Source organism: Odontesthes bonariensis, chromosome 7, assembly GCF_027942865.1.
Source record: "Odontesthes bonariensis isolate fOdoBon6 chromosome 7, fOdoBon6.hap1, whole genome shotgun sequence".
Lineage (NCBI taxonomy): Eukaryota > Metazoa > Chordata > Actinopteri > Atheriniformes > Atherinopsidae > Odontesthes > Odontesthes bonariensis.
In genome coordinates this window covers 36,480,296-36,502,797 of record NC_134512.1, presented here as the reverse complement: position 1 = coordinate 36,502,797, position 22,502 = coordinate 36,480,296, and the positions used below count along the sequence as shown (strand labels likewise).

The following is a 22,502-nucleotide window of genomic DNA, read 5'->3' as shown; positions in this document are numbered from 1 at the left end:
ACATGGAGGAGCTGCATTCAGCTTCTATGCTCCACATGTCTGGAACAAACTCCCAGAAAGCCTCAGATCAGCTGAAACACTCAGTGTGTTTAAGTCCAGGCTGAAGACACACCTATTTTCCGCTGAATAAAGCTCCAAATCTGAAGCTGGAGTTTCAAAACTTAATCACATTTTAACTCCTGATTTTATCTATTGTTCTTATTTCTTTCTTTTTTGTTTAAAATTTAAATCATGCCTTTTATTTCTACTGTTTTAATGTCTCTGTAAAACACTTTGAATCACCTTGTTGTTGAATTGTGCCGTACAGATAAACCTGCCTTGCCCCACCGTAACAGCCTGAAAATTCAAATTCTACCCAACAAACGCCTCTTTGTCCATCCTCCCACCGATTATGTTATAGTGGCATAAAGCGCACGTTACTCACCAGGCAGTCTGTTCATGTTGACTCCGTGGGCGGACAGGCCGATGCCCATGTATCTGCAAGCAGAAAGAGAAAAAAAAAAAATAAAATAAATCAGCTTCTTCTGACTGCAGCTTCGAAAGATATTCACATAAAGTTGGTCTTTGAACTCTTTTCATTTCACAACGAGTCTCTTGCTCCAGGGCGGAGTTCGCACATCCAAAGTCGGCCGTGACATCTTAAAACAGTCATTCAAGGGTAAACTGTTGGCACTCTCTCAGCAAAAAAAAAAAAAGGGTGAAAACCTTTTTGCTCAATTGAAAAAGTCATGAATATTGCAGCTGCGTGCATCTGGCACACGCTGAGGTCATCACTTGGATTCCAATAATAAATATCTGCTCTGAGCTGCATGAATGGGGCTTATTCACAAGCTTCCTGCATTTTATGCAACAGATCTGCAGTTTAAAGGGATAGTTCGCCTCTTTTGACATGAAGCTGTATGACATCCCATATCAGCAACATCATTTATGAACATCTTCTTACCCCCTGCTGCGTCCTGTGAGCCGAGTTCCAGCCTCGTTTTGGTGTTGATGAAGGTAGTCCGGCTAGTTGGCTGGGGTTTAAAAAATAAAGCATTTTGCTTCTCAAAACAATATGCGTTCAACAGAGTAATACATTTGCATCACAAAATGGTTCTCCAGGAAAAAGTCAGACCTCACAATCGCTTGGCCCTATTTTCTCTCCCTTCGTATCACTGCCTGCTGTGTAGACCGAAGTGCAGACCGAGCAGCAAACACCGTAACAGGTGCAGCTATCGGCAGGCGGCAGCAGGCAGTGATACGAAGGGAGAGAAAATAGGGCCAAGCGATTGTGAGGTCTGACTTTTTCCTGGAGAACCATTTTGTGATGCAAATGTATTACTCTTTTGAACGCATATTGTTTTGAGAAGCAAAATGCTTTATTTTTTAAACCCCAGCCAACTAGCCGGACTACCTTCATCAACACCAAAACGAGGCTGGAACTCGGCTCACAGGACGCAGCAGGGGGTAAGAAGATGTTCATAAATGATGTTGCTGATATGGGATGTCATACAGCTTCATGTCAAAAGAGGCGAACTATCCCTTTAAAGAGGAAGAAAAGACAAAGATTGTCACGTGGGGTAAAGGCCGAGGACTGAAGGATGATTTGTGCACGTTGTCAAATACAGTGGAACACGCTCGCTGATGAAATTGACATCATTCCTGTGGTAATTTCATTATTCAGGCTGCACCGTGAATCTTTGAGTTACAAACAGCTTTAACTGCAGCTCGTCCCACAGTTGTGAAAGAACTGGCCTTAAAACAGGCGCAGCGGCTGCAGCGTGATGCTTCTGGTGTGTTTTCACTCACTTGTAAACCCAGAACACACAGAGGCGCATGTTATTACAGAGGAATGTGAAGGCATGACTCATGCGGCGTTTCCTGACATACGGCTTCTATCCGCCCTGTTAGGAATATACAGCGTCCGTCATGCTCCGTCTTTAGCGTCATGTTGCAACAAAATAAATCCAAATTCAGAGTGTTGTTGCTGCTGTATCAGGTTTCTCAGAGGTCGGAGAAAAGTTAAGAAGCTGAGTTGGTGTGGAAAAATAGGCCGAACATGGAACTTATTCCACTTATAGTCTTCGAAACCAGAGTTTGGTTCCAGTGCTTCTTAACTGGAAATGGAGACGTTAGCAGGTTATTATGCAAGATGAAGCTTTTATTAGGGAAGAAGAAGCAATTTCTGCTCCGCACTGGTGAAAAAGAGCTGAAGAAATACACTAGAACAAGCTCCTGAATCCCAGCTGATTTCTTTAGCTAGCTTTAAAAACGGTGATTATTTATTCAAGTTCTGCTTCGACTTTTTCTAATTTACCGAGATTCAAACCCTTCCAAAGTCTCCCGGATCATCAGGACTGCAGAGAAAGTCTTCAATTCAGTTGGGGAACTACTTCAGGAACAAGAAGAATGTCACATCTTAGGCTGCCATCTTAAAACAAACAGTGCTAAGAGTGGTTTAAGCATCTGGTTGTAACTCACAGTTTATCAATCTTCTTCTGGTCAACGCGTCACCGCAAACGAACAGCGCAACACATGCATTAATAAAGAAAATGAGCAGGTTTAAATCGATATAATTAGTCTATAGTCTTTTCTCATGTGTCTATGCATGAAATCTGCACGATATCTTTTAACTTATCTTGACTGTTGCTTGTTTTTAAATTCATTTAAATGATTTTATTTGTTTCTCTTTATATTCTTTTATGTATTTTTAATGCTTCTTACACTCCCTGCTGCAATGCTTTTATTTTATGTGAAGCACTTTGAACTGTTCGTACATGAAATGTGCTACAAATAAATTTGATTGGATTTGATTTGATTTTAATGTCTGAGACAAACATTTCCAGGTGTAACTTTCTCTGTTGAGTCCGTTAAACAATGAGCTGGAGTAAGGTAAGAAATGCTCAGACCACCACAGCAACGACGATGTTTTTCCTCTTACGGTAAAACCGGAGTTAACACGTAGAAAGTGTCTGTGCTCGCAGAGCCGTCAGTCTGAGCTCCATCGGTGTGTAATTACATAAAAACCCAGCCTGATGGGAACTTTGTTCTGTGATATTTATCAGAAAACTGTTGCAGCGCAGTGAGTCATTGACCTGAGCATAAATCTGAGACTTCACAGACTACAGACTAGAATTAATGAGCCGTGTGACCCCCGCCGTCAATAACTGCCTCGCAGTGGTAAACCTCCACCAACCGACCATTATATCCCTGCCTGTCCAGAAGCAGAACTGCTGTATTTAAAGCTTTTCAAAAGGATTTTATACAACCTCCTCTTTTCCAAAGCCTGGCATACAAATCATCTTCACCCTCTTTTTGTTGTACTAAAGAGAGTGAGGTGTAACCGGAGTCAAATTCCTCGTGTGTGTCCACATACCTGGCAATAAAAAGCGATTCTGATTCTGATTCTGATTCTGATTCTGATTTTTTTTTGTTTAAAACAGCAGAAAAACAACATTTAAAAAAAAACATGTTGTCATGATGGTTACATCATCAACACCAGATCCGTCGCAAATAAGACTTTTATCCTAATACCCAGTAGTATGATGACACTTTTATCTTATTCGATTTTGTTGTATTTCATTGCTTTCACTGTTCTTTTATTGTTTTTACTTCTTCTTCTCTTTATTTATTACCTGCTGTAAAGCACTTTGGTACATCGTAATGATTGTTTGTAAAGGGCTGTATGAATACATTTACATGGTGGCCATCCACCTAATGTTGAACAGGTCCTGGTCCTGATCACGTGACCATACTCAATCTCAGCGGCGGGACGGGTTAGCTTCACAGTTTACAGTCGTAGCAAACAAACAAAGAAACAGATGAAAAATGTCAGAACCAACGGTGGGAAATGAAGACGCAGACGAGGCCTCATACTGAAAGCATGTTTACCTTACAAAGAGTGAGAAACAGCAGCTACATTATGTGTCTTCTTTGTCAACCAAAACAAACGCACATTTCAGCAGAAACTCAACATCTAACTTGAGGAAACATGTAGCGGTAAGTTTCCTAAACTCGTTTTTCCCCCCATGGATAGGTGAATGTTTGTTTTTTAGGTTACATATGGGTTACATATGTTTTAAACATTTCCTAAGACTCTTTTATTTTTTATTTAAGTTCTTGAATTTACCTGGATTACTTTAATTTAAGCTGTTTTGTAATTAATTAATTCATTCATTTTAATTTATTTCATCAATTGGATGAACTCTAATTTGCCTAAAGATGATTATTTAGTATTTTCGTCTGTCTGATTGAATGCTTGTGTTAACAAATAAATCAGACGTTACTCAACAGTTACTCAGTACTTGAGTAGTTTTTCCACCAAGCACTTTTTTACTCTTACTCAAGTAATTATTCAGATGACTACTTTTTACTTTTACTTGAGTCATATTATTCTGAAGTAACAGTACTTTTACTTGAGTACAATTTTTGGCTGCTCTACCCACCTCTGATAATTAGTCAGACAGGAGGGAGACCATTCAAACTCAAATGTAACTACACACTTTCAACCAATTCTCTTTACTTTAAAGTAATCTTTGATGTTTTGGTGACATGTTTATGCCCTTTTTTGGGTCTAAACAGCTTATACAGACGGACCTGCTCACACTCAATTTTGATTCAAACTCAGGTAAAATGGAAAACTGTCCCATGTCAAAATGTGATATCTTTTAAATGGTCTTTTCAGGGAAGGTTTTGCTTAATTCAGCAACATAAACCATATTCTGAACATTACTGCAGCAGCAAGGCTATGCAGAGTCTGCCTGCAGTCGAGATCCGTCTCCCCAGGAAAGTATTTGGTGCATCGTGAAATGAAAAATGCAACAAGAACGTGAGAACATGTAGCTTTTAAAAGCCACAGCGGTCGGTTTTCTACTTCGGCTTCCTCCCACAGTCTGAAAACACACACATCTTTGGTTTGCTGGTGATTATAAATTGATCGTAGGAGTGAGTGCGAGCGTCTTCCTCCTCTCTGGGTGTAGCCTGCCTCTCACCTGATGGCAGCTGGGATAAGCTCCAGCCGTGACACTGAAAAGGATGAAGCGGATCTGGAAAATGGACGAATTAATTAACTGGCTGGTTTCCTCATTTTCCTAAACGTGAACTGGACTAATGTGGATTTGAATGAATTTGTTTGCGATTGGATTACAGTGAATTGGATTATACTTGGCTTGAAGTGGACTGTATCTTTGAAGCGCTTTCAGATGACACTTATTGGGATTTGGAGCTGGATGAATAGAACTGAACTCAAATTAATTTCGATTTAAAGATGATAGACGAATCTTAAATGTGTAGCTGCTGTCAAACCAGTTCCTCGATTTCCAGTCCAGACTTTTTTGTGAAGGAGGTTGCCAAAACAACGCGAAAAGGTTTCAAGAAAAAGGCTTAAAGCCTCTAAAAGGTGGCTCCGTCATACACATCTTCAACCCAGCATTACAGATCTACGTGTCTACAGGAGACACTAAATATACCGTAAAGGGACTGATGAGGTTATGATGGTATTTTGGGACAGGAGCACAGATGGCTTAACAGAGTCGTTTCTGCTTACCCGTCTCGGCCTTTACTGACAATCTTAACTTCAAAGTAGTAGATTCCACAGGCGGCGGGGATTGGGTGTGTGGCTCGCACTGATGCTGCATCCTTGTGATTCTTTCCATGGCCTGAAAAAGATAAATACATAAATGAACCACAAGCCAACGGCATGTAATTCCAAATTATTCAAGCAACAACAAAAATAAATGAGGCTGTGAAAGAAGTTAAAGCCGAGCTGCCCGAGCCGTCCGGTGATATGACGAATGTTTTAACAGCTCCACCTGAGTGTTGGGTATCTTTTTTTTTTTAATCTTTTTATTGAAGATTTTCACAATATACATAATACAGTATACTGTATCTAGTCTAGTCCCCAGTATCCACCCATCTTACCCACCCCACCCGCCAGACCCACAAGAGAGACACGCAAATGAAAAAACAAAAAAGACCACATAATAGACAACAACAAAACAACCAAAACAAAACAAAAAAACAAACAAATTAAAAAAAAACAGACAGCACAAAACAAGTTTATGGGATTACATTCTCTGCTTCCAATTTTTCTACAAATGTCAAGAAAGGCTGCCAAACTGCATAGAATTTCTGAGCAGACCCTTGGAAAGAGTATCTGATCTAGTTTAAGATGTTGCATAATCTCTTTGACCCAATGAGAATGCGTAGGGGGGAGAGGGTCTTTCCACCTGAACAGTATATAAGTCTCCTGGCCAACAAGGTGCAGAAGGCCAACATGTCGCACTTATAATCACTGAGACGTACACATTGCGGTGCAACACCAAATAGGGCGATAAAGGGGGAAGGATCCAACGGCTCTTCTAGCACTTTAGAGAAAGTCTTGAAAATAGATTGCCAGAAATTATATAGTCTTGGACGAGTCCAGAACATATGTAATAGACTTGCAGGAGCTTGCTTGTCTAATTCTAGACAACCTAACCTTCAACCAGTGAAGTCGGTGTTGTTGGGTATCTTTAACACGTGTTCAGCATGTCGGAAATTATGGCTGGGCGAGTTAACTCGTTATTATTATTATTATTATTATTATTATTATACATTAACGCAGGTTTTTATTATTGTAAGAGTCTGTTGAACGCATCACAGTCACACAGTTACAGCAAACACCACGAAGCATGGAGTAATAAAATAAAGATAAACTAGCAGGTAACATCACCGCTACAGGTGTGAAGCTAACGGAGCTAACCAGCGCTACTTCCTGTTTTAGTTGTTTCAACATAAAAGCACGTATTTCAAAATAAATTAAAAAAAAAAAACTCCTGCATTTACTGCCAAGTTGAATTGTCTTCTCAGCGTAGTAGTTCCAGTCTAAAATATCACTTAAAGGCAAAACACACAACTGATAGCAGCAAGTCATTCAAGGAAACAGACAGTGGAGCGAGGCTTCTACATAAAAACTACAGAAAGATGCTGATGTTAAAAGTGTGTTTGCACAACAAATGTTATGGCACTTTCATTCATATGGCAGCACATTTAAAATAAAACTAAATGCTAAAGGCTATACACTACTTTTGGATTCATTTTTGGATTCTGCGTACAAATGCGATTAATCGCGATTAATCAGGGAAATCATGTGATTAATTAGATTAAAAATTTTAATCGTTGCCCAGCCCCATCGGAAATACAAAAAAAAAAAACGCCACATGGAAAATAGTAACACCACTTCATATATCACACCTCCCACAATCCATTAGAGTAGAAACAATTAAGTCTAAATGATTCGAAACCTTTTGAAAGTCACCTCTAAGTTGTGTCTAACGACCACAAAGACGGCTTACAGTACAGAAGAGTTCAGAAAGGAGTGGAAGTACATGTGCTGCACAATAACGGAAACGTGAAGGTCGAGGACATTTTCAAAAGTCAAACACAAACAGATGCCAACAGATGCATTGTGATTTTGGACGGAGCTGAACAGACGTTAACCGACACTCCAGATGTGCCAGATGTGCTGACAGTGTATTTGTTAGGACCCTCGGGCTACTATCAACAGAGTCATGCATCATAAAATTCAAAGGAGCGCCAATTTATTACCCATAAACAGATGCAAAAAGATCTCCAAGAACCCGAAAGTATCATCACAGAATCTGCGAGTGCTGATGGAAAAAATGCAGGCGGCTACAATCAGAAAGAGACTTCACCGATATAACCGATCTGCTGACCTGAAGAACGTGAAGGAGCGCACGGCTGAAGCAGATCAGACGGGCACTGTGGGGTGAGGCCACGAAGAAGAAGAATTTTAATATAAACATCAACTCTAAAACGAACTGGAAGCCAGCGAAGTGACGCCAGAACTTTTTCTATCAGTTAGGAGCCGGGCAGCAGCGTTTTGAACCAGCTGTGGATGAGTAAGTGATGCCTGACTCACCCCATAATAAAGGGCATATGGAAGCATGGTTTAAAATCTCAAAGCGATGCAAAGAAAGAAACGGTTTAGCTTCAGTAAGTCGTCTCAGTTGAAAAACGCTGGACTCGACCCCTGAGCTAACGTGCAGCAAATTTGACGAGGTTTGTTGCAACTGGTGCCAGATGTCGACTTAACAAGCCCAAGCCAACAGGTGGAGCCACCTGTAGCCCAAACAGCATTACCTCAGTCTTATTATCATTAAAGTGCAGGAAATTCATAAACATCCGTGCCTTCATTTCCGAAATGCACTCGAGCAGTGGATTTCTTGCTTCAGTGGCATATAAATCTGACTATCGTCAGCATAGAGATTAGGGCTGTAGCGATACACGAATCTCACGATACGATACACGATATTCAGCCAACGATTCGATACACCTACATCATTTTCTGAAAAAAAGGGACAGTGTGATTTGACATGAATCGTCGCTGATTGGACTGGTGGGCCGTCCTTTGAAGCGGAAGGACAACACCGCCAGACCAACAGAAACAAAAGTGAGAGTTATACACTTTATACAACATTTTTATTCACTAATTTATCACCGTTTTGTAGAATGTGACCCCCTGGCATTGTATTGTATTATATTAATGTTCTGTGTTTTCACTAATTGGATCGTCTGACTTTTCAATAAAGTTTTAAAAAAAATAAATGAATAAATAAAATTGATACTTGTGGCCAAAAAAAAAATCGATACCTTATCGGGAAACAAAATATCGATATATATCGCAGTATCGATAAAATTGCTCAGCCCTAATAAAGATGGAACGCAATACCATATTACAGGAAGATAGATCCAAGAGAAGGTACGTACAGGGAAAAGAGAAGAGGCCCAAGAATAGAACCTTGAGGCACTCCAGATGTGAGAGGCGCTGGAGGACTCAGCAGTTCCAAAACAGACACAAAAACTACCTGATAAGTAGGACCTAAATCACTCTAAAGCACCACCCTGAATGCCCACCCAGCTCTCCAGACGAGACTAAAGTATCTGATGGTCCACGGGGGTGGAAATGTTATGATGTGGGGCTGCTCTGCTGCCTCAAATACTGAGCAGTTTGTTGCCATTAACCCAACAACAAATTCTGAAATATATCAAAGTGTGCTTGAAGCAAACTGACCCCGAGATGGACCTTTTAACTAGACATGACCCTTCTGTATCCCTATGATCCACTAGATCGTAATTATATTACACCTCCAACAAGAAATAATTCAAATTAAAGTGACAATATGAGATAAACTCTTGATTTTAAAATGCATCACGATGTGAACAAAGACGATTTGGGGAGAGGACACAATTAGGCCTACAAGAAATAACAGTATGACATCGTTAAAGGGTCATTTTTCAGCCTTAGTGGAATGATAAAGCAGCATTTACATTGTTGTTTTTGGAATCGACTGCTTTAAATCTCTAAATTTAATTGAGTTGTGGGTGATATGTTGGGTGATATGAAAGAAGAAGACAAATCAACAGAGATTAATTTAATCTCTGGGCTCATTTTGGCTTTCATGACCCAACTGGAAAGCACAAACTGGACAACATCTTGTAACTATGGAGGCACTGTTCCCTTCCCACTCTGAGGACATTGTGATGAAACGAGTGAGTCACTACAGCGTGTGACTCGTTGACTTCTGTGGTAAAAGACTCGCATGTAACATGCAGAATGTACAGCAACGAGGCTTTTTAAAGCACTACATAAGAAGGAAACTTCCACTGATCTGCATGCTTGTGTTTAGTGCTGAACACATCGTAATTTGGGGATGCAATCCAACAAAAAGGGTCGAGATAATAATAGATAAATTATAATCGTAATCAAATCTAATTATGAGGCCAGAAGAGGAGTCATACCTCTGGGGATCACAGAGCTACCTGGGCCAGGGATGTTCTTAATAAGAATACCTCAACAACTTGTTGAAAAAGCTCATTTTCCTGCAACATCTTAAACAAGATGTCTGCTTGTCACATACACTCACCGGCCACTTTGTCAGGTACACCTGTTAATTTGCTTGTTAACACAAATCAATGCATTTGGGCATGTAGAGGAGTTTGAGGCAACTTGATGAAGCTCAAATCGAGCATCAGAACGGGGATTTAAGTGACTTTTAGCATGGTTGTTGGTGCCAGATGGTAACTCCAATAAGCACTCGTTCCAACCAAAGAATGCAGAAGACCATCTCTGAACGCACAACACGTGGAACCGTGAAGAAGATGGACTACAGTAGGAGACCCCACCGGGTGCCGCTCCTGTCAGCTGAAAACAGGAAACTGAGGCTACAATTCACACAGGCTCACCAGAACTGGACAGGAGAAGGTTGGAAAAACGCTGCCTGGTCTGACGAGTCTGGATTTCTGCTGCGACATTCAGATGGTCGAGGTCAGAATTAGGCGTAAACAACATGAAAGCATGGATCCATCCTGCCTTGTATCAACGGTTCAGGCTGCTGGTGGTGTAATGGTGTGGGGGATATTTTCATGGCACACTTTGGGCCCCTTAAGCCTCGTTTCCACTATGCAGTCCGGTACGGTACGGGTCGGGTCTCTTTGGGGTCAGCTTGCGTTCCCACTGTACAAAGGGGACCCTCAGGGGTGGGCGGAGTGCGTGCCGAAGCGTAAATAGCAAATAACAAATAGCATCCAGAATCTGGAACCACCTCCCAGCTTCTTCAGCTTAATGCCACACCGGCTCGCGGTCCGGTTGAAACCTCTCTGACATTTTTGCGGCAATCAGCTGGAAAACTTTTTGGTTTGGCACAACGCCATCGAGCTCCCGCTGCACAGCCTCCTCACCAACACCGGAGAGCAGAGCCTGGAACCGGTCCTGTGTGCTCGGTACCCCAAGCAGAAGGGTTACAGACATGGTAACGGGCTCCATGGGACCGGTATGCTTTGGTGGTGGTGGAAACACTGAAATAAGCGAACCGTTCTGAACCGACCCGTATCGGACTGCATAGTGGAAACGAGCCTTTAGCACCAACTGAGCATTGTTTAAATGCCGCAGCCTACCTGATTGTTGTTGCTGACCCCGTCCATCCCTTTATGAGCACAGAGTATCATATTCTGATGGCTACTTCCAGCAGGATAATGGCTGTGTTCGAAGCTGCATACTACATACTGATCGATCAGACAGTATGCAGAGCGTTTACCCACAATGCATTTCGCTCCCGAGCCAAAATCAGCCGGCCTGAAGCCGATTTCGCTTAAGCTCTAAACTCTGTAAACTTTAGCAACATTTCAAACATTTTCAGGTGAGAAAGTAGTCGTTTAGATCCCCAACGTGTTGAAAACCTGACTAAATACCGGCTATTTAAAATTTTGTTCCCACGAATTCGGCGCTACTAAAGCTAGCCGCAGTGAGCAACGCACTTCCGGTTATTTTCACAAAATAAAATACCCGTTGCCTTTTATCATAGGGAAAGCCATTACCATACAATTGGTGCTTTTGTTTTGAAAACAGGAAGTGAACCTACCCTCGTTGTAGCTAGCTTGAAACTGCCGTTTTGACAGGAAATGATGATCGGCGACGTCACGTTACGTTGCATCTTGGGTAGTTTGAGTATGAGTAGTAACCTCATGATGCATACCCAACATTTCGGAGAATCTAGTATGCATCCGGCAACTTAAAAAGTTCTTAAAAAATAGGATTAGTAAGAGAAGTATGCGGTTTCGAACACAGCCAATGTCACAAAGCTCATATCATCTCAAACTGGTTTCTGGAACATCAGAATGAGTTCCCTGCACTCCAACGGCCTCCCCAGTCACCAGATCTCAGTCCAACAGAGCAGCTTTGGGATGAAAACGGGAGATTCTCATCATAGATGTGCAGCCGACAGATCTGCAGCAACTGTGTGATGCCGTCATGTCAACGTGGAGCAAAATCTCTGAGGAATGTTTCCAACACCTTGTTGAAAGGATGCCACGAAGAATTAAGGCCCCTCTGAAGGCAAAAGGGGGTCCAACCTTTTACCGGCACAGTGTACCTGATAAAGTGGCCGGTGAGTGTTTAGAAAAAGTGTTTTCATCCTTTAAAAAGCTTCCATCAACTGGGTAGAAGCAGGTAATCTTGGCTGAGTGGTGACACCAGAGGGAGGTGTTAAAGGCTACGCTGCAATGTGTTATAATTCAGCAGAAGAAGTAGTTGTCATAACAGGAAACAAACCCCAAGGAGGAAAAAACAACAACTGCGGTGGACATCCACAAAAGGAAAATGGAGAAAGATCTCTGTGAATATCTGGGACATCACCACGTCACTTTAATCTTTGCCAGATCAGACGTGGTTCAACCAGTTGTTTTTAATTTGCCCTAAAGTCTTCTTAGAAACTTAAAAACATGACACGCACTTTTTGTTCATTTGCATCTTCTAAATTCGAATCTAAAACGGCTCGTTAAATCAGGAACGTGCCTTTACAGGCCTGCTCATTAGAGATGCGCGGATGACGTATTTTCCCATCCGCAACCGCTGCAAAAAATATATATCCGCCCGCTATCCATTTGCACAAACATTTTTTCACCGATTTTCAAAACCGAACCCGCCCGCCATCCGCTGATAGGTGTAGGTCTATTGAAGGTGCCTTGGCTATTTGTATCGGCTTTTTCAAACAGCGTAGTTCATTATATCTGGTCAATAAGTCCGCCTACTACTATGTAGTGGATAATAGTGCTGTCAAAATCACTCCCAAGTGCTAAATTGAACACCTTTAAGACACACAGCCGTCACAAGCGATTGAATTCCTTCCAAGGCATTCACTCTATCACTAGTTACAGGTTAGCATACCCTACGTCTCCCCACTTGTATGTGAAACATTAATACAGAATATAACTATATATAGTTCTACATTTTGGATTAACCGATCTATTTCCAAGCATCACACGACCCTTCCATCACCTTGAAAATGTGCACTCCACTGTCGTTTTGACATGTCTGCATTGAAATACTATCTGCAGCTATATTTCACACTCCATCAAGAAAAAAGTAAAACATGATGAGCACGGGCACACCGTTTTGAGTGTACGAATTTTTTTAAAGAATCTAGACAACAAAGTCCGTCTACATAGCACGATAAATCCATCCTTTAGCGCAAATGTTCCCAACCTACTTCAGAGAATGTAAAACAACTTCAAAGCACATAGTCTAAGCCCAAATCAACATGCCACGGCGGGCAAAATGAATAACCAGATGGCCTACCTTAAAACGCTGTCTTGATCACAGGATTCTTGCAATTATTCCACTTTAATCCACACGGTTTAACGCACCCAACACTGCTAGCAAGCAACGTAGAACTAGGATCCTATGTGCTAACTGTATGGCCTTAGTAACGGACACAAACAAACGAGAAGACCTTGGCAACGAGAAGACCTACGCAGGAAATCTAAAACGTGGTTTTGTTTTATACTGTTTGTAATGTATGTTTTCGTTCGTTACCTTTGGAAAATTATTATTATTTTTTTTTTTTTTAGTGCTTCAACCCGCCCGAATTTAATTAAAATACGATTTTTCGGCGTGTCATCCGCCCGATCCGCGGATTCAACCGCCAACCGCGCATCTCTACTGCTCATAACTTTCAAGAACTTTTCAAATCAACCCAAACCCTGACTCATTGTGCCTAAGACACAAATCAGAGACGGGTCCGGCGTAGATTAAGCTCACAGAGGACTGATTTTCCTCCACTTTTTCCTTTACTTTAGGAAAAGGTGCGTCTCCAGTGATGAGTTAATGAATGTAAAGGGAAAAGATTCCCCGTCTGTAGTAAAGATGTGAACAACGGGGCCACGAGGCTCGTGTTTTCTGTCTGGACCGATTCGATTCCAGCCCAGCAGTCATTACTGTGTGTCACTCTATATTCAGATGGCAGCTTATGCAATCCCCCGGGTTATGAGAGAGACTGTGTTCAGTGGAGTGTTGTATAACTTCAATCTGGCCTCTACAGTAAGCATGTGAATCTCTCTCTGTTACATGCCATCGGTCCATTGACTGATTTCACCTGTTGTGATACATAACAATCCGCTGTGCGCCGTGCACAGAGTGCAGATAGGCTGTAACCCTAAACCAAGCAGCTGGTTGTCAGCAGACACCTTGAGGCTGTTGCTGTTTTTTTTGTGTGCACGTGAGCCACACGAGCAGGGCAGCCTCAGCCACCGTCATGCAGGACATGCACTAAAACTGAGCTCAGTGTTCTGCTCTATTATTAAATATTACTAAAATCTGACATTTGTGCTGGCAGTGAACTCACCACATGAGCTCATTACATTAGTATTACATGAAATATGCACATTTCCCGCCTATAAATACATATATATGAGGGGAAAATATTAGATTTTGACCATGATTAACTCCCATTTCTGCCAGTTCTATGACCCCATACATCTGCTGTGGTGCAGAGCTGTGTCATAACATGCCTATGCATATAACCAACATGCCTGGGCATGTTCATGTTGCGTGTTTGCTTGTGATTGTGTGATGATCTGCAGCTTTATTCTATTTTTAAGTCTTCAGAAAGTCAGCGGGCCCCTTTAGAACAGCACAGATAAAATGAAATGTCTGAGTTAGGTTTCAAAGTCTGCATTCAGAGGTGAGATAGAGTCCCAGGGAAATTAACCCTCCACCGGCTGCTTTATTTAAGTAAAAGTCCCAGAGTGGAGAGTTTTTGTAGATTTAGACAAACTAGTCCTCTGAGAAACGGTCGCAGCTGTCCATGTGACAGACCACCTCTGCACCACAGGTCCAAGGTCTAAAGGTTAAACTCCTGCTCTTCTTCCCCAACATCACTGCAAAGGCCTTAAATGTTTACTGGAATATCAATAATCCCACCCCGGGCTCCATCTTTGACCACTACAAGAGCAAGAGTGCAAAATCTATCAGTTCAATAAGAGCAAAGCACAACAAAGCTCACAGCGGCGCGCTGCCCTCAGATGAGCGAACAGTATCACATCATCAGCATCATGACGGGGTTGGAGGGGCCATTTTTAATCCGCCTTGATGGAGGACACCAAAGTGTGGCCTCATTTTCCCAAAAATAACCGCGTCCAGAAAGAGATTTCTGGGAAAATGTGTCTTCTGAAGCCTACAAACATCTCAAAGACATCACCGGTGACCTTCTGGTCTCAGTGTGCTCCTCTTTCCTCTCAAAGTGAGATTTCAGGGTCGACGTGACGGTAAAATGTAAGAGTGTGTCTGGATGTTTGCTATATTCACCGAATGCCAAAGCGAGCCAGTGTCCCGGACGCCATTTAGACAATTGTGTTTACAATGTACCAACAAACATAACATCTGGAAATCATCTGGATCTAATAAGGAAGAAGGAACACTGGACAAGAATACAGAACGAGCAGATCCTATCTAAAGATCCCCCCTTTTTGCCCCTCGGTCACGGCCCACCTTCATGTCCATGGGATATAAAACAGGCTCTATGCCAGTGAGCCACATTGGCAGCAAAATCAAGGGAAGAGATCTTTTACGACAACATACTAAAGTCCCCTTTTGCAAATATGCATTTCTACATATAAAACATCCCACAAAAAAAGAAATAACACAGCCAATACATTTTCAATTAAGACCACATTTACCTTAATACTGTACGAGTGGAATATGAGCGGAAGCTGGCGTGCATGTCCTCGACTTTCTTCATGTTGTATTTGTAGTTTGTTGTTGTAATCATACTGAGACATTCAAGATGAGCATGGTTTTTGTGCTATTTTTTTGCCCTTTTTTAATTAAAAGCCGATCCATTGTGCCTGCATCTCGCGGTACACCCAACGTTTGCCTGCTCGTCCCCTCTCTGGCGTCTTCATGCTGATTTTCATCTGGTTTTTGCCCTTTTTTAACTCAAAACCGATCCATTGTGCCTGCATCTTGCTGGCTAAAGGAGCTAGCATGCACTGCGGTCAAGTGTGACGGTGGTTTAAAGCTATAATGTGTAATATTTCACGTTGTCTATTAACAAATTTGAGTCTTATCATTCACAAGTATCACCTCAATTGTTATTAATTATACGTATCGAAATGTGGAAACGGAAAGGGCGAAGCTGATGACGTCCTTCTACAAATCCCGTAGTTTTAAAATGGCGGAGCGACATGGAGACATTCATTGGGGTGTAACACTGTTATGTACATTCGCATGCTGAATATAAAGAATATAAGAACACTGCACTTTTGTGATGGAGGTAATTAATAACTATTGAGGTAATACTTGTGAATGATAAGACTCAATTTTGTTAATAGACAACGTGAAATATTACATATTATAGCTTTAAGCAGGCTGCGTTGCCAGGTTTAACAGAGCCCCCTTTAGGAAACGCCATTAAGCCTTAATTGATACTTAATAAAATTACTTAATACTACAAAAACACTAAATTAATAAAAAAGAAAAACCTAATACTGTGCAGTATTCGCTGTATGTTATTTGAATAAAATTCTTGTTATTGTTACCATATTGTTATAAGATGTTTCCACATGAGGGGGGAGGTGGGGGCTGTTCAGTTAGCTGCTCTATCACCACATCTTAAAAATGGCCCCTTTAAAGACACAAAGAGTAAGAACGCCATCCACCAGCCGGATCCGGACAGAATAATTCACATGTTTACAGTGAGTGCAGTTTTAGTTTGCGTCATGAGGCGGTACAACAGGTTTCTGTGCTTTGGTTTAGGGGTTTATCTGATAACAAATAACACGACTACTCTCATTATATCTAAAAAAAACGACTCATGATCGTGACTAACACAAGCTCCAACGAGCCAGAAAAACAACATCTTTCCAGTGGGAAGGCAGCAGGTTACACACAGCTTTACATGAATGGAGCAGCAACACGGGGATTTTATCTCAGCTGTTAACATGCGTCCGTGATTAAAAATGTTTTGATCTGTTTTGGGAACTCTGCAATCATCCGAGGCTGAGAAATATAAACACAGCACGCAGATTATTAAGTCGATGTCAGCAATTTCCATAACTGATGCCTCTTCACATTTTGTCCGTGATCATCCGAGAACGAGGATCGTAAACTTACATCAGTCGGGAATGTCTCTTAAAGTTATTCCTAAACAACTGCAGGTTCCAAGATCATCGTTTCAAACAACCTAGTGTAAACACAGGATATTAGGCGGGTGTAGCTGCTTTGGCGAGGTGTGTGAGAAGACCCAAACTGCCTGACAAGAAACAACAAAGTCTGGTTAAACTGGAGGCTGCTGATACACCGGTGACTTTTAAAACATGTTAGTCATGTGAACATGTGTTCGAAACCACATACTACATTCAATTCAATTCAATTCAAAAATACTTTATTTATCCCAGAGGGAAATTAAATGTTGATGTAGCTCAATTAAATCAAAGAGTTATTATAGATGCTGTTGGCTGTGGGCAGGAAAGATTTCCTGTTGCGGTCCGTTTTGCATCCAAACTGAAGAAGCCTTTGATCGATCAGACAGTATGCAGAGCGTTTACCCACAATGCATTTCGCTCCTGCCCGAGCCGAAATCAGCCGGCCTGAAGCTGATTTCTCTTAAGCTCTAAACTCTGTAAACTTTAGCAACATTTGAAACATTTTCAGGTGAGAAAGTAGTCGTTTAGATCCCCAACGTGTTGAAAACCTGACAAAATACCGGCTATTTATAATTTTGTTCCCACGAATTCGGCGCTACTAAAGCTAGCCGCAGTGAGCAACGCACTTCCGGTTATTTTCACAAAATAAAATACCCGTTGCCTTTTATCATAGGGAAAGCCATTACGATACAATTGGTGCTTTTGTTTTGAAAACAGGAAGTGAACCTACCCTCGTTGTAGCTAGCTTGAAACTGCCGTTTTGACAGGAAATGACGATCGGCGACGTCACGTACGTTGCATCTTGGGTAGTTTGAGTATGAGTAGTAACCTCATGATGCATACCCAACATTTCAGAGAGTCTAGTATGCATCCGGGAACTTCTCGCTTACTCAAACTCGCATACTAACTCGAACAGTTAGTATGAGTAGTAGGAGAAGTATGCGATTTCGAACACAGCCATAATGAAGCTCAGCGAGACTCAAAACTCAAATGGGTCTGGGTGCATGAGTGCACATCAATACAGCTGAATTCCCAATAAAGCTGCTCTAAGTGGCAGAATATCTTCTCATACAGTCCACAGCTCTGAAGCGTTGGACACAATCAGACTCACTCGATCCCCATTTAGCAAGTGTACCGATACAAGAATAAGGGTCTAGTTAAATGGCCAACTCACGGTAGCTCGACTCAGCTGTGCACGTAACCATGCCGAGTGTCAATCTACAGGGAGGCGAGTTTAAGAGAGAAAGCCATGCTCTGAAAGAAGGGGTCTGAAGTCCTGACCTCCTGAACTCTATCAAAGTTAAAAACTGGGTCCAGGACACCAACAAAATGCAGATGAGCGGTCAAAGATCCAACCAGAAGCTAGCAACTAGCAATCCAAAATCATTTAAGCCTTTGGATCAAGTCCTTTGTACGATGATAAATAGTTAAAGTATGTAACTGAAAGCAAAATGACTGAACTTTTACTGGAAAGCAACCTTATCAGTGAGAAAATAAGGCGTGTTATAGTTTCAGAGAAGCTTACTTACACCTCATTAACCTTTTCTAACAGATCCTGTTCAGCCAGTGAATGATTAACACTGTTCCTCTCATTCCTTTTACTTTTGTTGCGTCACTTTGGGATGTAACAACACTAACTTTTCTCAGTCGATGAGCTGAAACTGGACTACTTTCGTTAACATGAAGGGTTTGTAACTGGGAGCAATGAGGGTTTGAAGTCTTTCTGGGAAACTCTACCAAATGTAAACAAGCAAAGTCTGGGAATCAAACCATCAACTATGCAACAATAGAATCCACTCAACCTCCAGAGCCACAGCTGTCCTCCATGTTAGTCCTGTATGGAGTTAAAAGCCCCAGGGTCCCAAACATTAAGTAGCATTAAGACTCGATTCCTTATGCAGAAAAATGCATCTGCTGCTGGATGAGAGGCTGACTTACTTACAGGAAGCCATATCGATGGTTTACATTTGGCAGCTGGAAGCTTCCAACCTCCGATGTGAACAGAAAAGAGCATCATCATGCCAATGATGCTAAAATATCCAGAATGTCTTTCGGAATTTTGAGAATAGGCTAAAATTCTACTGAGGTTCTGAGCCTGTTGATCGCCAACTAGGCCGAGCAGTGAAATCATCACAGATCCAATGATTTTGGTTGGATTTTTCTAATATTTTTCTGTGGAATGAGTAAACTGTTTGGGGAACAGAATAACATATTGACTGATGTCATAATTTGAGGGAATAATTGATTGCCAATGATGTAAAGATGAAAATATTGGGGAAAAAAGTGACTAACGCCTGATTTCTTTGCATTAAATTGAGCCAAAATCATGTAGAAATGTATTTTAAGTTATAATTTCATTGGATGTTGTCTCCACATGTGTTCTGTGCATCTGGAATGCATTTATTGACCGCTTACCCAACCCACTGAGGATTTGTGGAAAATTGTAATTTTCCAACATTTTCTATCAAAAAATGAAGGGTACGTACACTAAAATGTTTCCGGCAGAGCAGACCCTCTGATTATTGCTTCTTAGGGTCAAAGTGAACATAAAAAACACAAATAAAAAGTATGGCAGACCACGTCAGGTTCAACCCACTTTATTGAGCTTTTGAGACTTTGGCTCCCTGACTATCAGCATAAGCTTGAAGCTTGATCAACCTTTCTTTTTTTTTCTGGAAGTTAAACTTTTCTGTCGATTTATGACGGACCAAAAGGATTCGAGCATCTAAGAATGTTTGGATTTAAACGGAACTGAGAAGGAGGTGAATGCAGAGAAGCCACACTGGACAATGGTGGAAAGCAGCCAAAAACAAACAGCTTGTAAACTCTGGGAGGCACGTGGAAAATGTGCATAAAATACTTAATTTCGCACCTTGCGGTATCTTTTGACTGCCCCTTAAAGCAGGGCTGTGATCAGCAGAAAGAAGCCAGTTGGTCTATCGTGGGGGCAGCTTTCTGTGAGCATTTATGTCCTTATAAAAGGACCAAAACCTGTCTTCATTCCTGGCAGTTTGTCTTTCTGTACAGATGATGTAGCTCTGTTGGCTTCACTATAGCAGATGGAGGCCTTCTCCTGTGTGAGGGGTGTGAATGAGGGTTAAGCCCCGTTTCCACTATGCAGTCCGGTACGGGTCGGTTCAGAACGGTTCGCTTATTTCAGTGTTTCCACCACCACGAAAGCGTACCGGTCCCATGGAAACCGTTACCATGTTTGTAACCCTTCTGCTTGGGGTGCCTAGCACACAGGACCGGTTCCCTTGGGGAGGAGCCAAAGCACACTTGGGAATTATCGTTGCCTTTCAGGATGCAACAAAAAATAATACTATATCGGTTTTATACAGCGCTTCATGACACTTAAAGCCACTTCCAGTGACTGAAACAACGGCAAATCCCCTAGAGTTCTGCCAATCTCCGTCAACGAGTTCTGGGAGTTGGCGTGGTCATCCAAAACGCTCATACCGCAGGGGCGGTATGACAGAAAATTTTAGTGGTTTTGAAACCTTTTAATACCGTGGTATACCTTGAAACCGGTAACCGGCCCATGCCTAGTCTGGAGTGCTGAGGAGGTGCAGGCTTCGGCACCGCCCACCCCTGAGGATCCCCTTACACTAGGAACGCAAAGCTGACCCCAAAGCGACCCGACCCGTACCAACAGTGGAAACGAGGCTTAAGTCTCCCCTGCTCTAGAGTCCGGCGGCGGCGGGCTTTACACCACTGCATCCGCCGCTTGGATGGCTTGGATGCAGTTGCCATGGAAACCCATTCCATGAAGCTCTCTACGCACCGTTTTGAGCTAATCTGAAGGCCACATGAAGTTTGAAGGTGAAGAAGCATCCCCCACTGGATTTGGAATTAACTCCTACCACAAGTAGGACAGTTTCAGGGACAAACATGGCGACGTTTCTTACAGCAGACACAGACCTGCTTTTTAGGTCGTGTCCTCAGCTGCATGACGATTTAAGCCCAATATTCACCTTCTGTTGAATCATTTATTGATCGTATCTGTGAGCTCCGTTTTGGTGCAATTCAACAGGAACATTTCCAGTAATGTTTCCAACCAGTTGCTAACTTTACCAGTCAGCACTGTGGCTAGAAAACAACTCTACCTCTGAGGGTCAATGAAAGAGTGAAGGCCAAAAGACCACTGATGCATCATGGGGGATGTGGTTTAACGCAGGCAAAAGAAGATGAATGTCCAAGATGAATTCTTGCGTTTTCTGAAGATTTATTTCTAAACAATAAAACAAACAAAAGAACAAAGAAAACCTGCTGCTCTCTCCTTTTCCCTGGTAAAAATCCATGGGCCCACCCAGGTGCATGCTGGTACTCCAGGTGCTCAGTGTGACCCAATTACCAAAATACTCTAAACAAATAACTAACAAAGAATATTAGCAAAAAATCTAATCTGAATAAAGCACTGAAATTTTTCTGTGTAAGAAAAATAAAGTTACTCATAATTAGCCAATTAAATTTACAACTAGAACCAAAAAACAAAAACTAACTTTACGAATAGCTCCTACAAGTGGGTTTAACGACATTTAAGCAGCATATGAACACATCCACCTGTTAGACAGACAAAAAAAACATGAGCCCAAAACCATCATCGCACTGTTTGCTTTGGGGTATCCAGACTAGATTAGTTAGGAAAGCTAACAACACCTGGGGGACAAACATTAAATCTATCTCAAGTCTACACAGTTATATTCTGACACTTTCCTCGACTAAATCTAAAGAATATATTTCTTGATTTGCCGAACTAGTTCATCTATCTGCGACCTACATAATCCATCAAATATTTCATTGTAACACAAAGCAAACGCTAATGTTTTGAACACCTCAGTCAACCCCATCGAGGAGCATTTTAACGCTTCGGTTCCGCAGCAGTGAAGTCTGAAAATCCCACGTGCAAACACGTTTAACAAACCCCAGAAAATGATCCCATCCTTCGGCAGGGTGGGGGCGACTTTTCAGGGTCAAGGATTATCTAAAATTAGCAATTTGTATCATATTATCAGCTGTGTGCGACAGCAGTCGAGTGAAGGACGCTTGTTTGGCTTCATGTCTCTGTGGGTCTGTGTGTCTCAATCAGATCTGATTGACCCTCCTCAGCGTATGTTGTAGATGTTTCCAAACCTCCTGGTCCAACTTTGTGTTACAACGAAGACATTCTGAGGCATGAAAAGATTAGGTTAGAGGAACAGCGTCCATATTATGTTACAGTCGTGTGAAAAACGAAGATATAAACTCAATTATAAGGTTTAACATGTCAGGATATAAAAATAAAAATAATCATCTGGTCTTTAGCGGATCTTAAAATTATGTAAATAAAGCCTGAGATGGAATAATAATAACAAATTACAATACCAATAACAATACAAACAATTATTAGGTTAGGTTATTACAAAGCCTGATGAAATCTTTCAATGTAGCTGTGGCAGACAAATCTCACTTATTTTTCTTCCCCAAATACTGACCAAACTTCTTATAATTGCAAAGTTTTTAAGTTGTCACGATAAATTGGTCTGAAATCAATCCAGCATATA

General features: G+C 41.6%; 1 protein-coding gene across 1 annotated transcript in view; it reads right to left on the bottom strand.

Moving 5' to 3' along the window:
- ranbp10 (RAN binding protein 10) overlaps nt 1–22,502 on the bottom strand; it is a 61,837-nt gene that overhangs the window by 33,716 nt on the left and 5,619 nt on the right. The window contains exons 2-3 of the mRNA XM_075470714.1: nt 5,525–5,636; nt 425–477 (exon numbers count right to left, since the gene is read on the bottom strand). Coding sequence (XP_075326829.1) covers nt 425–477; nt 5,525–5,636 — 165 coding nt within the window. The remainder of the gene's footprint in view (nt 1–424; nt 478–5,524; nt 5,637–22,502) is intronic.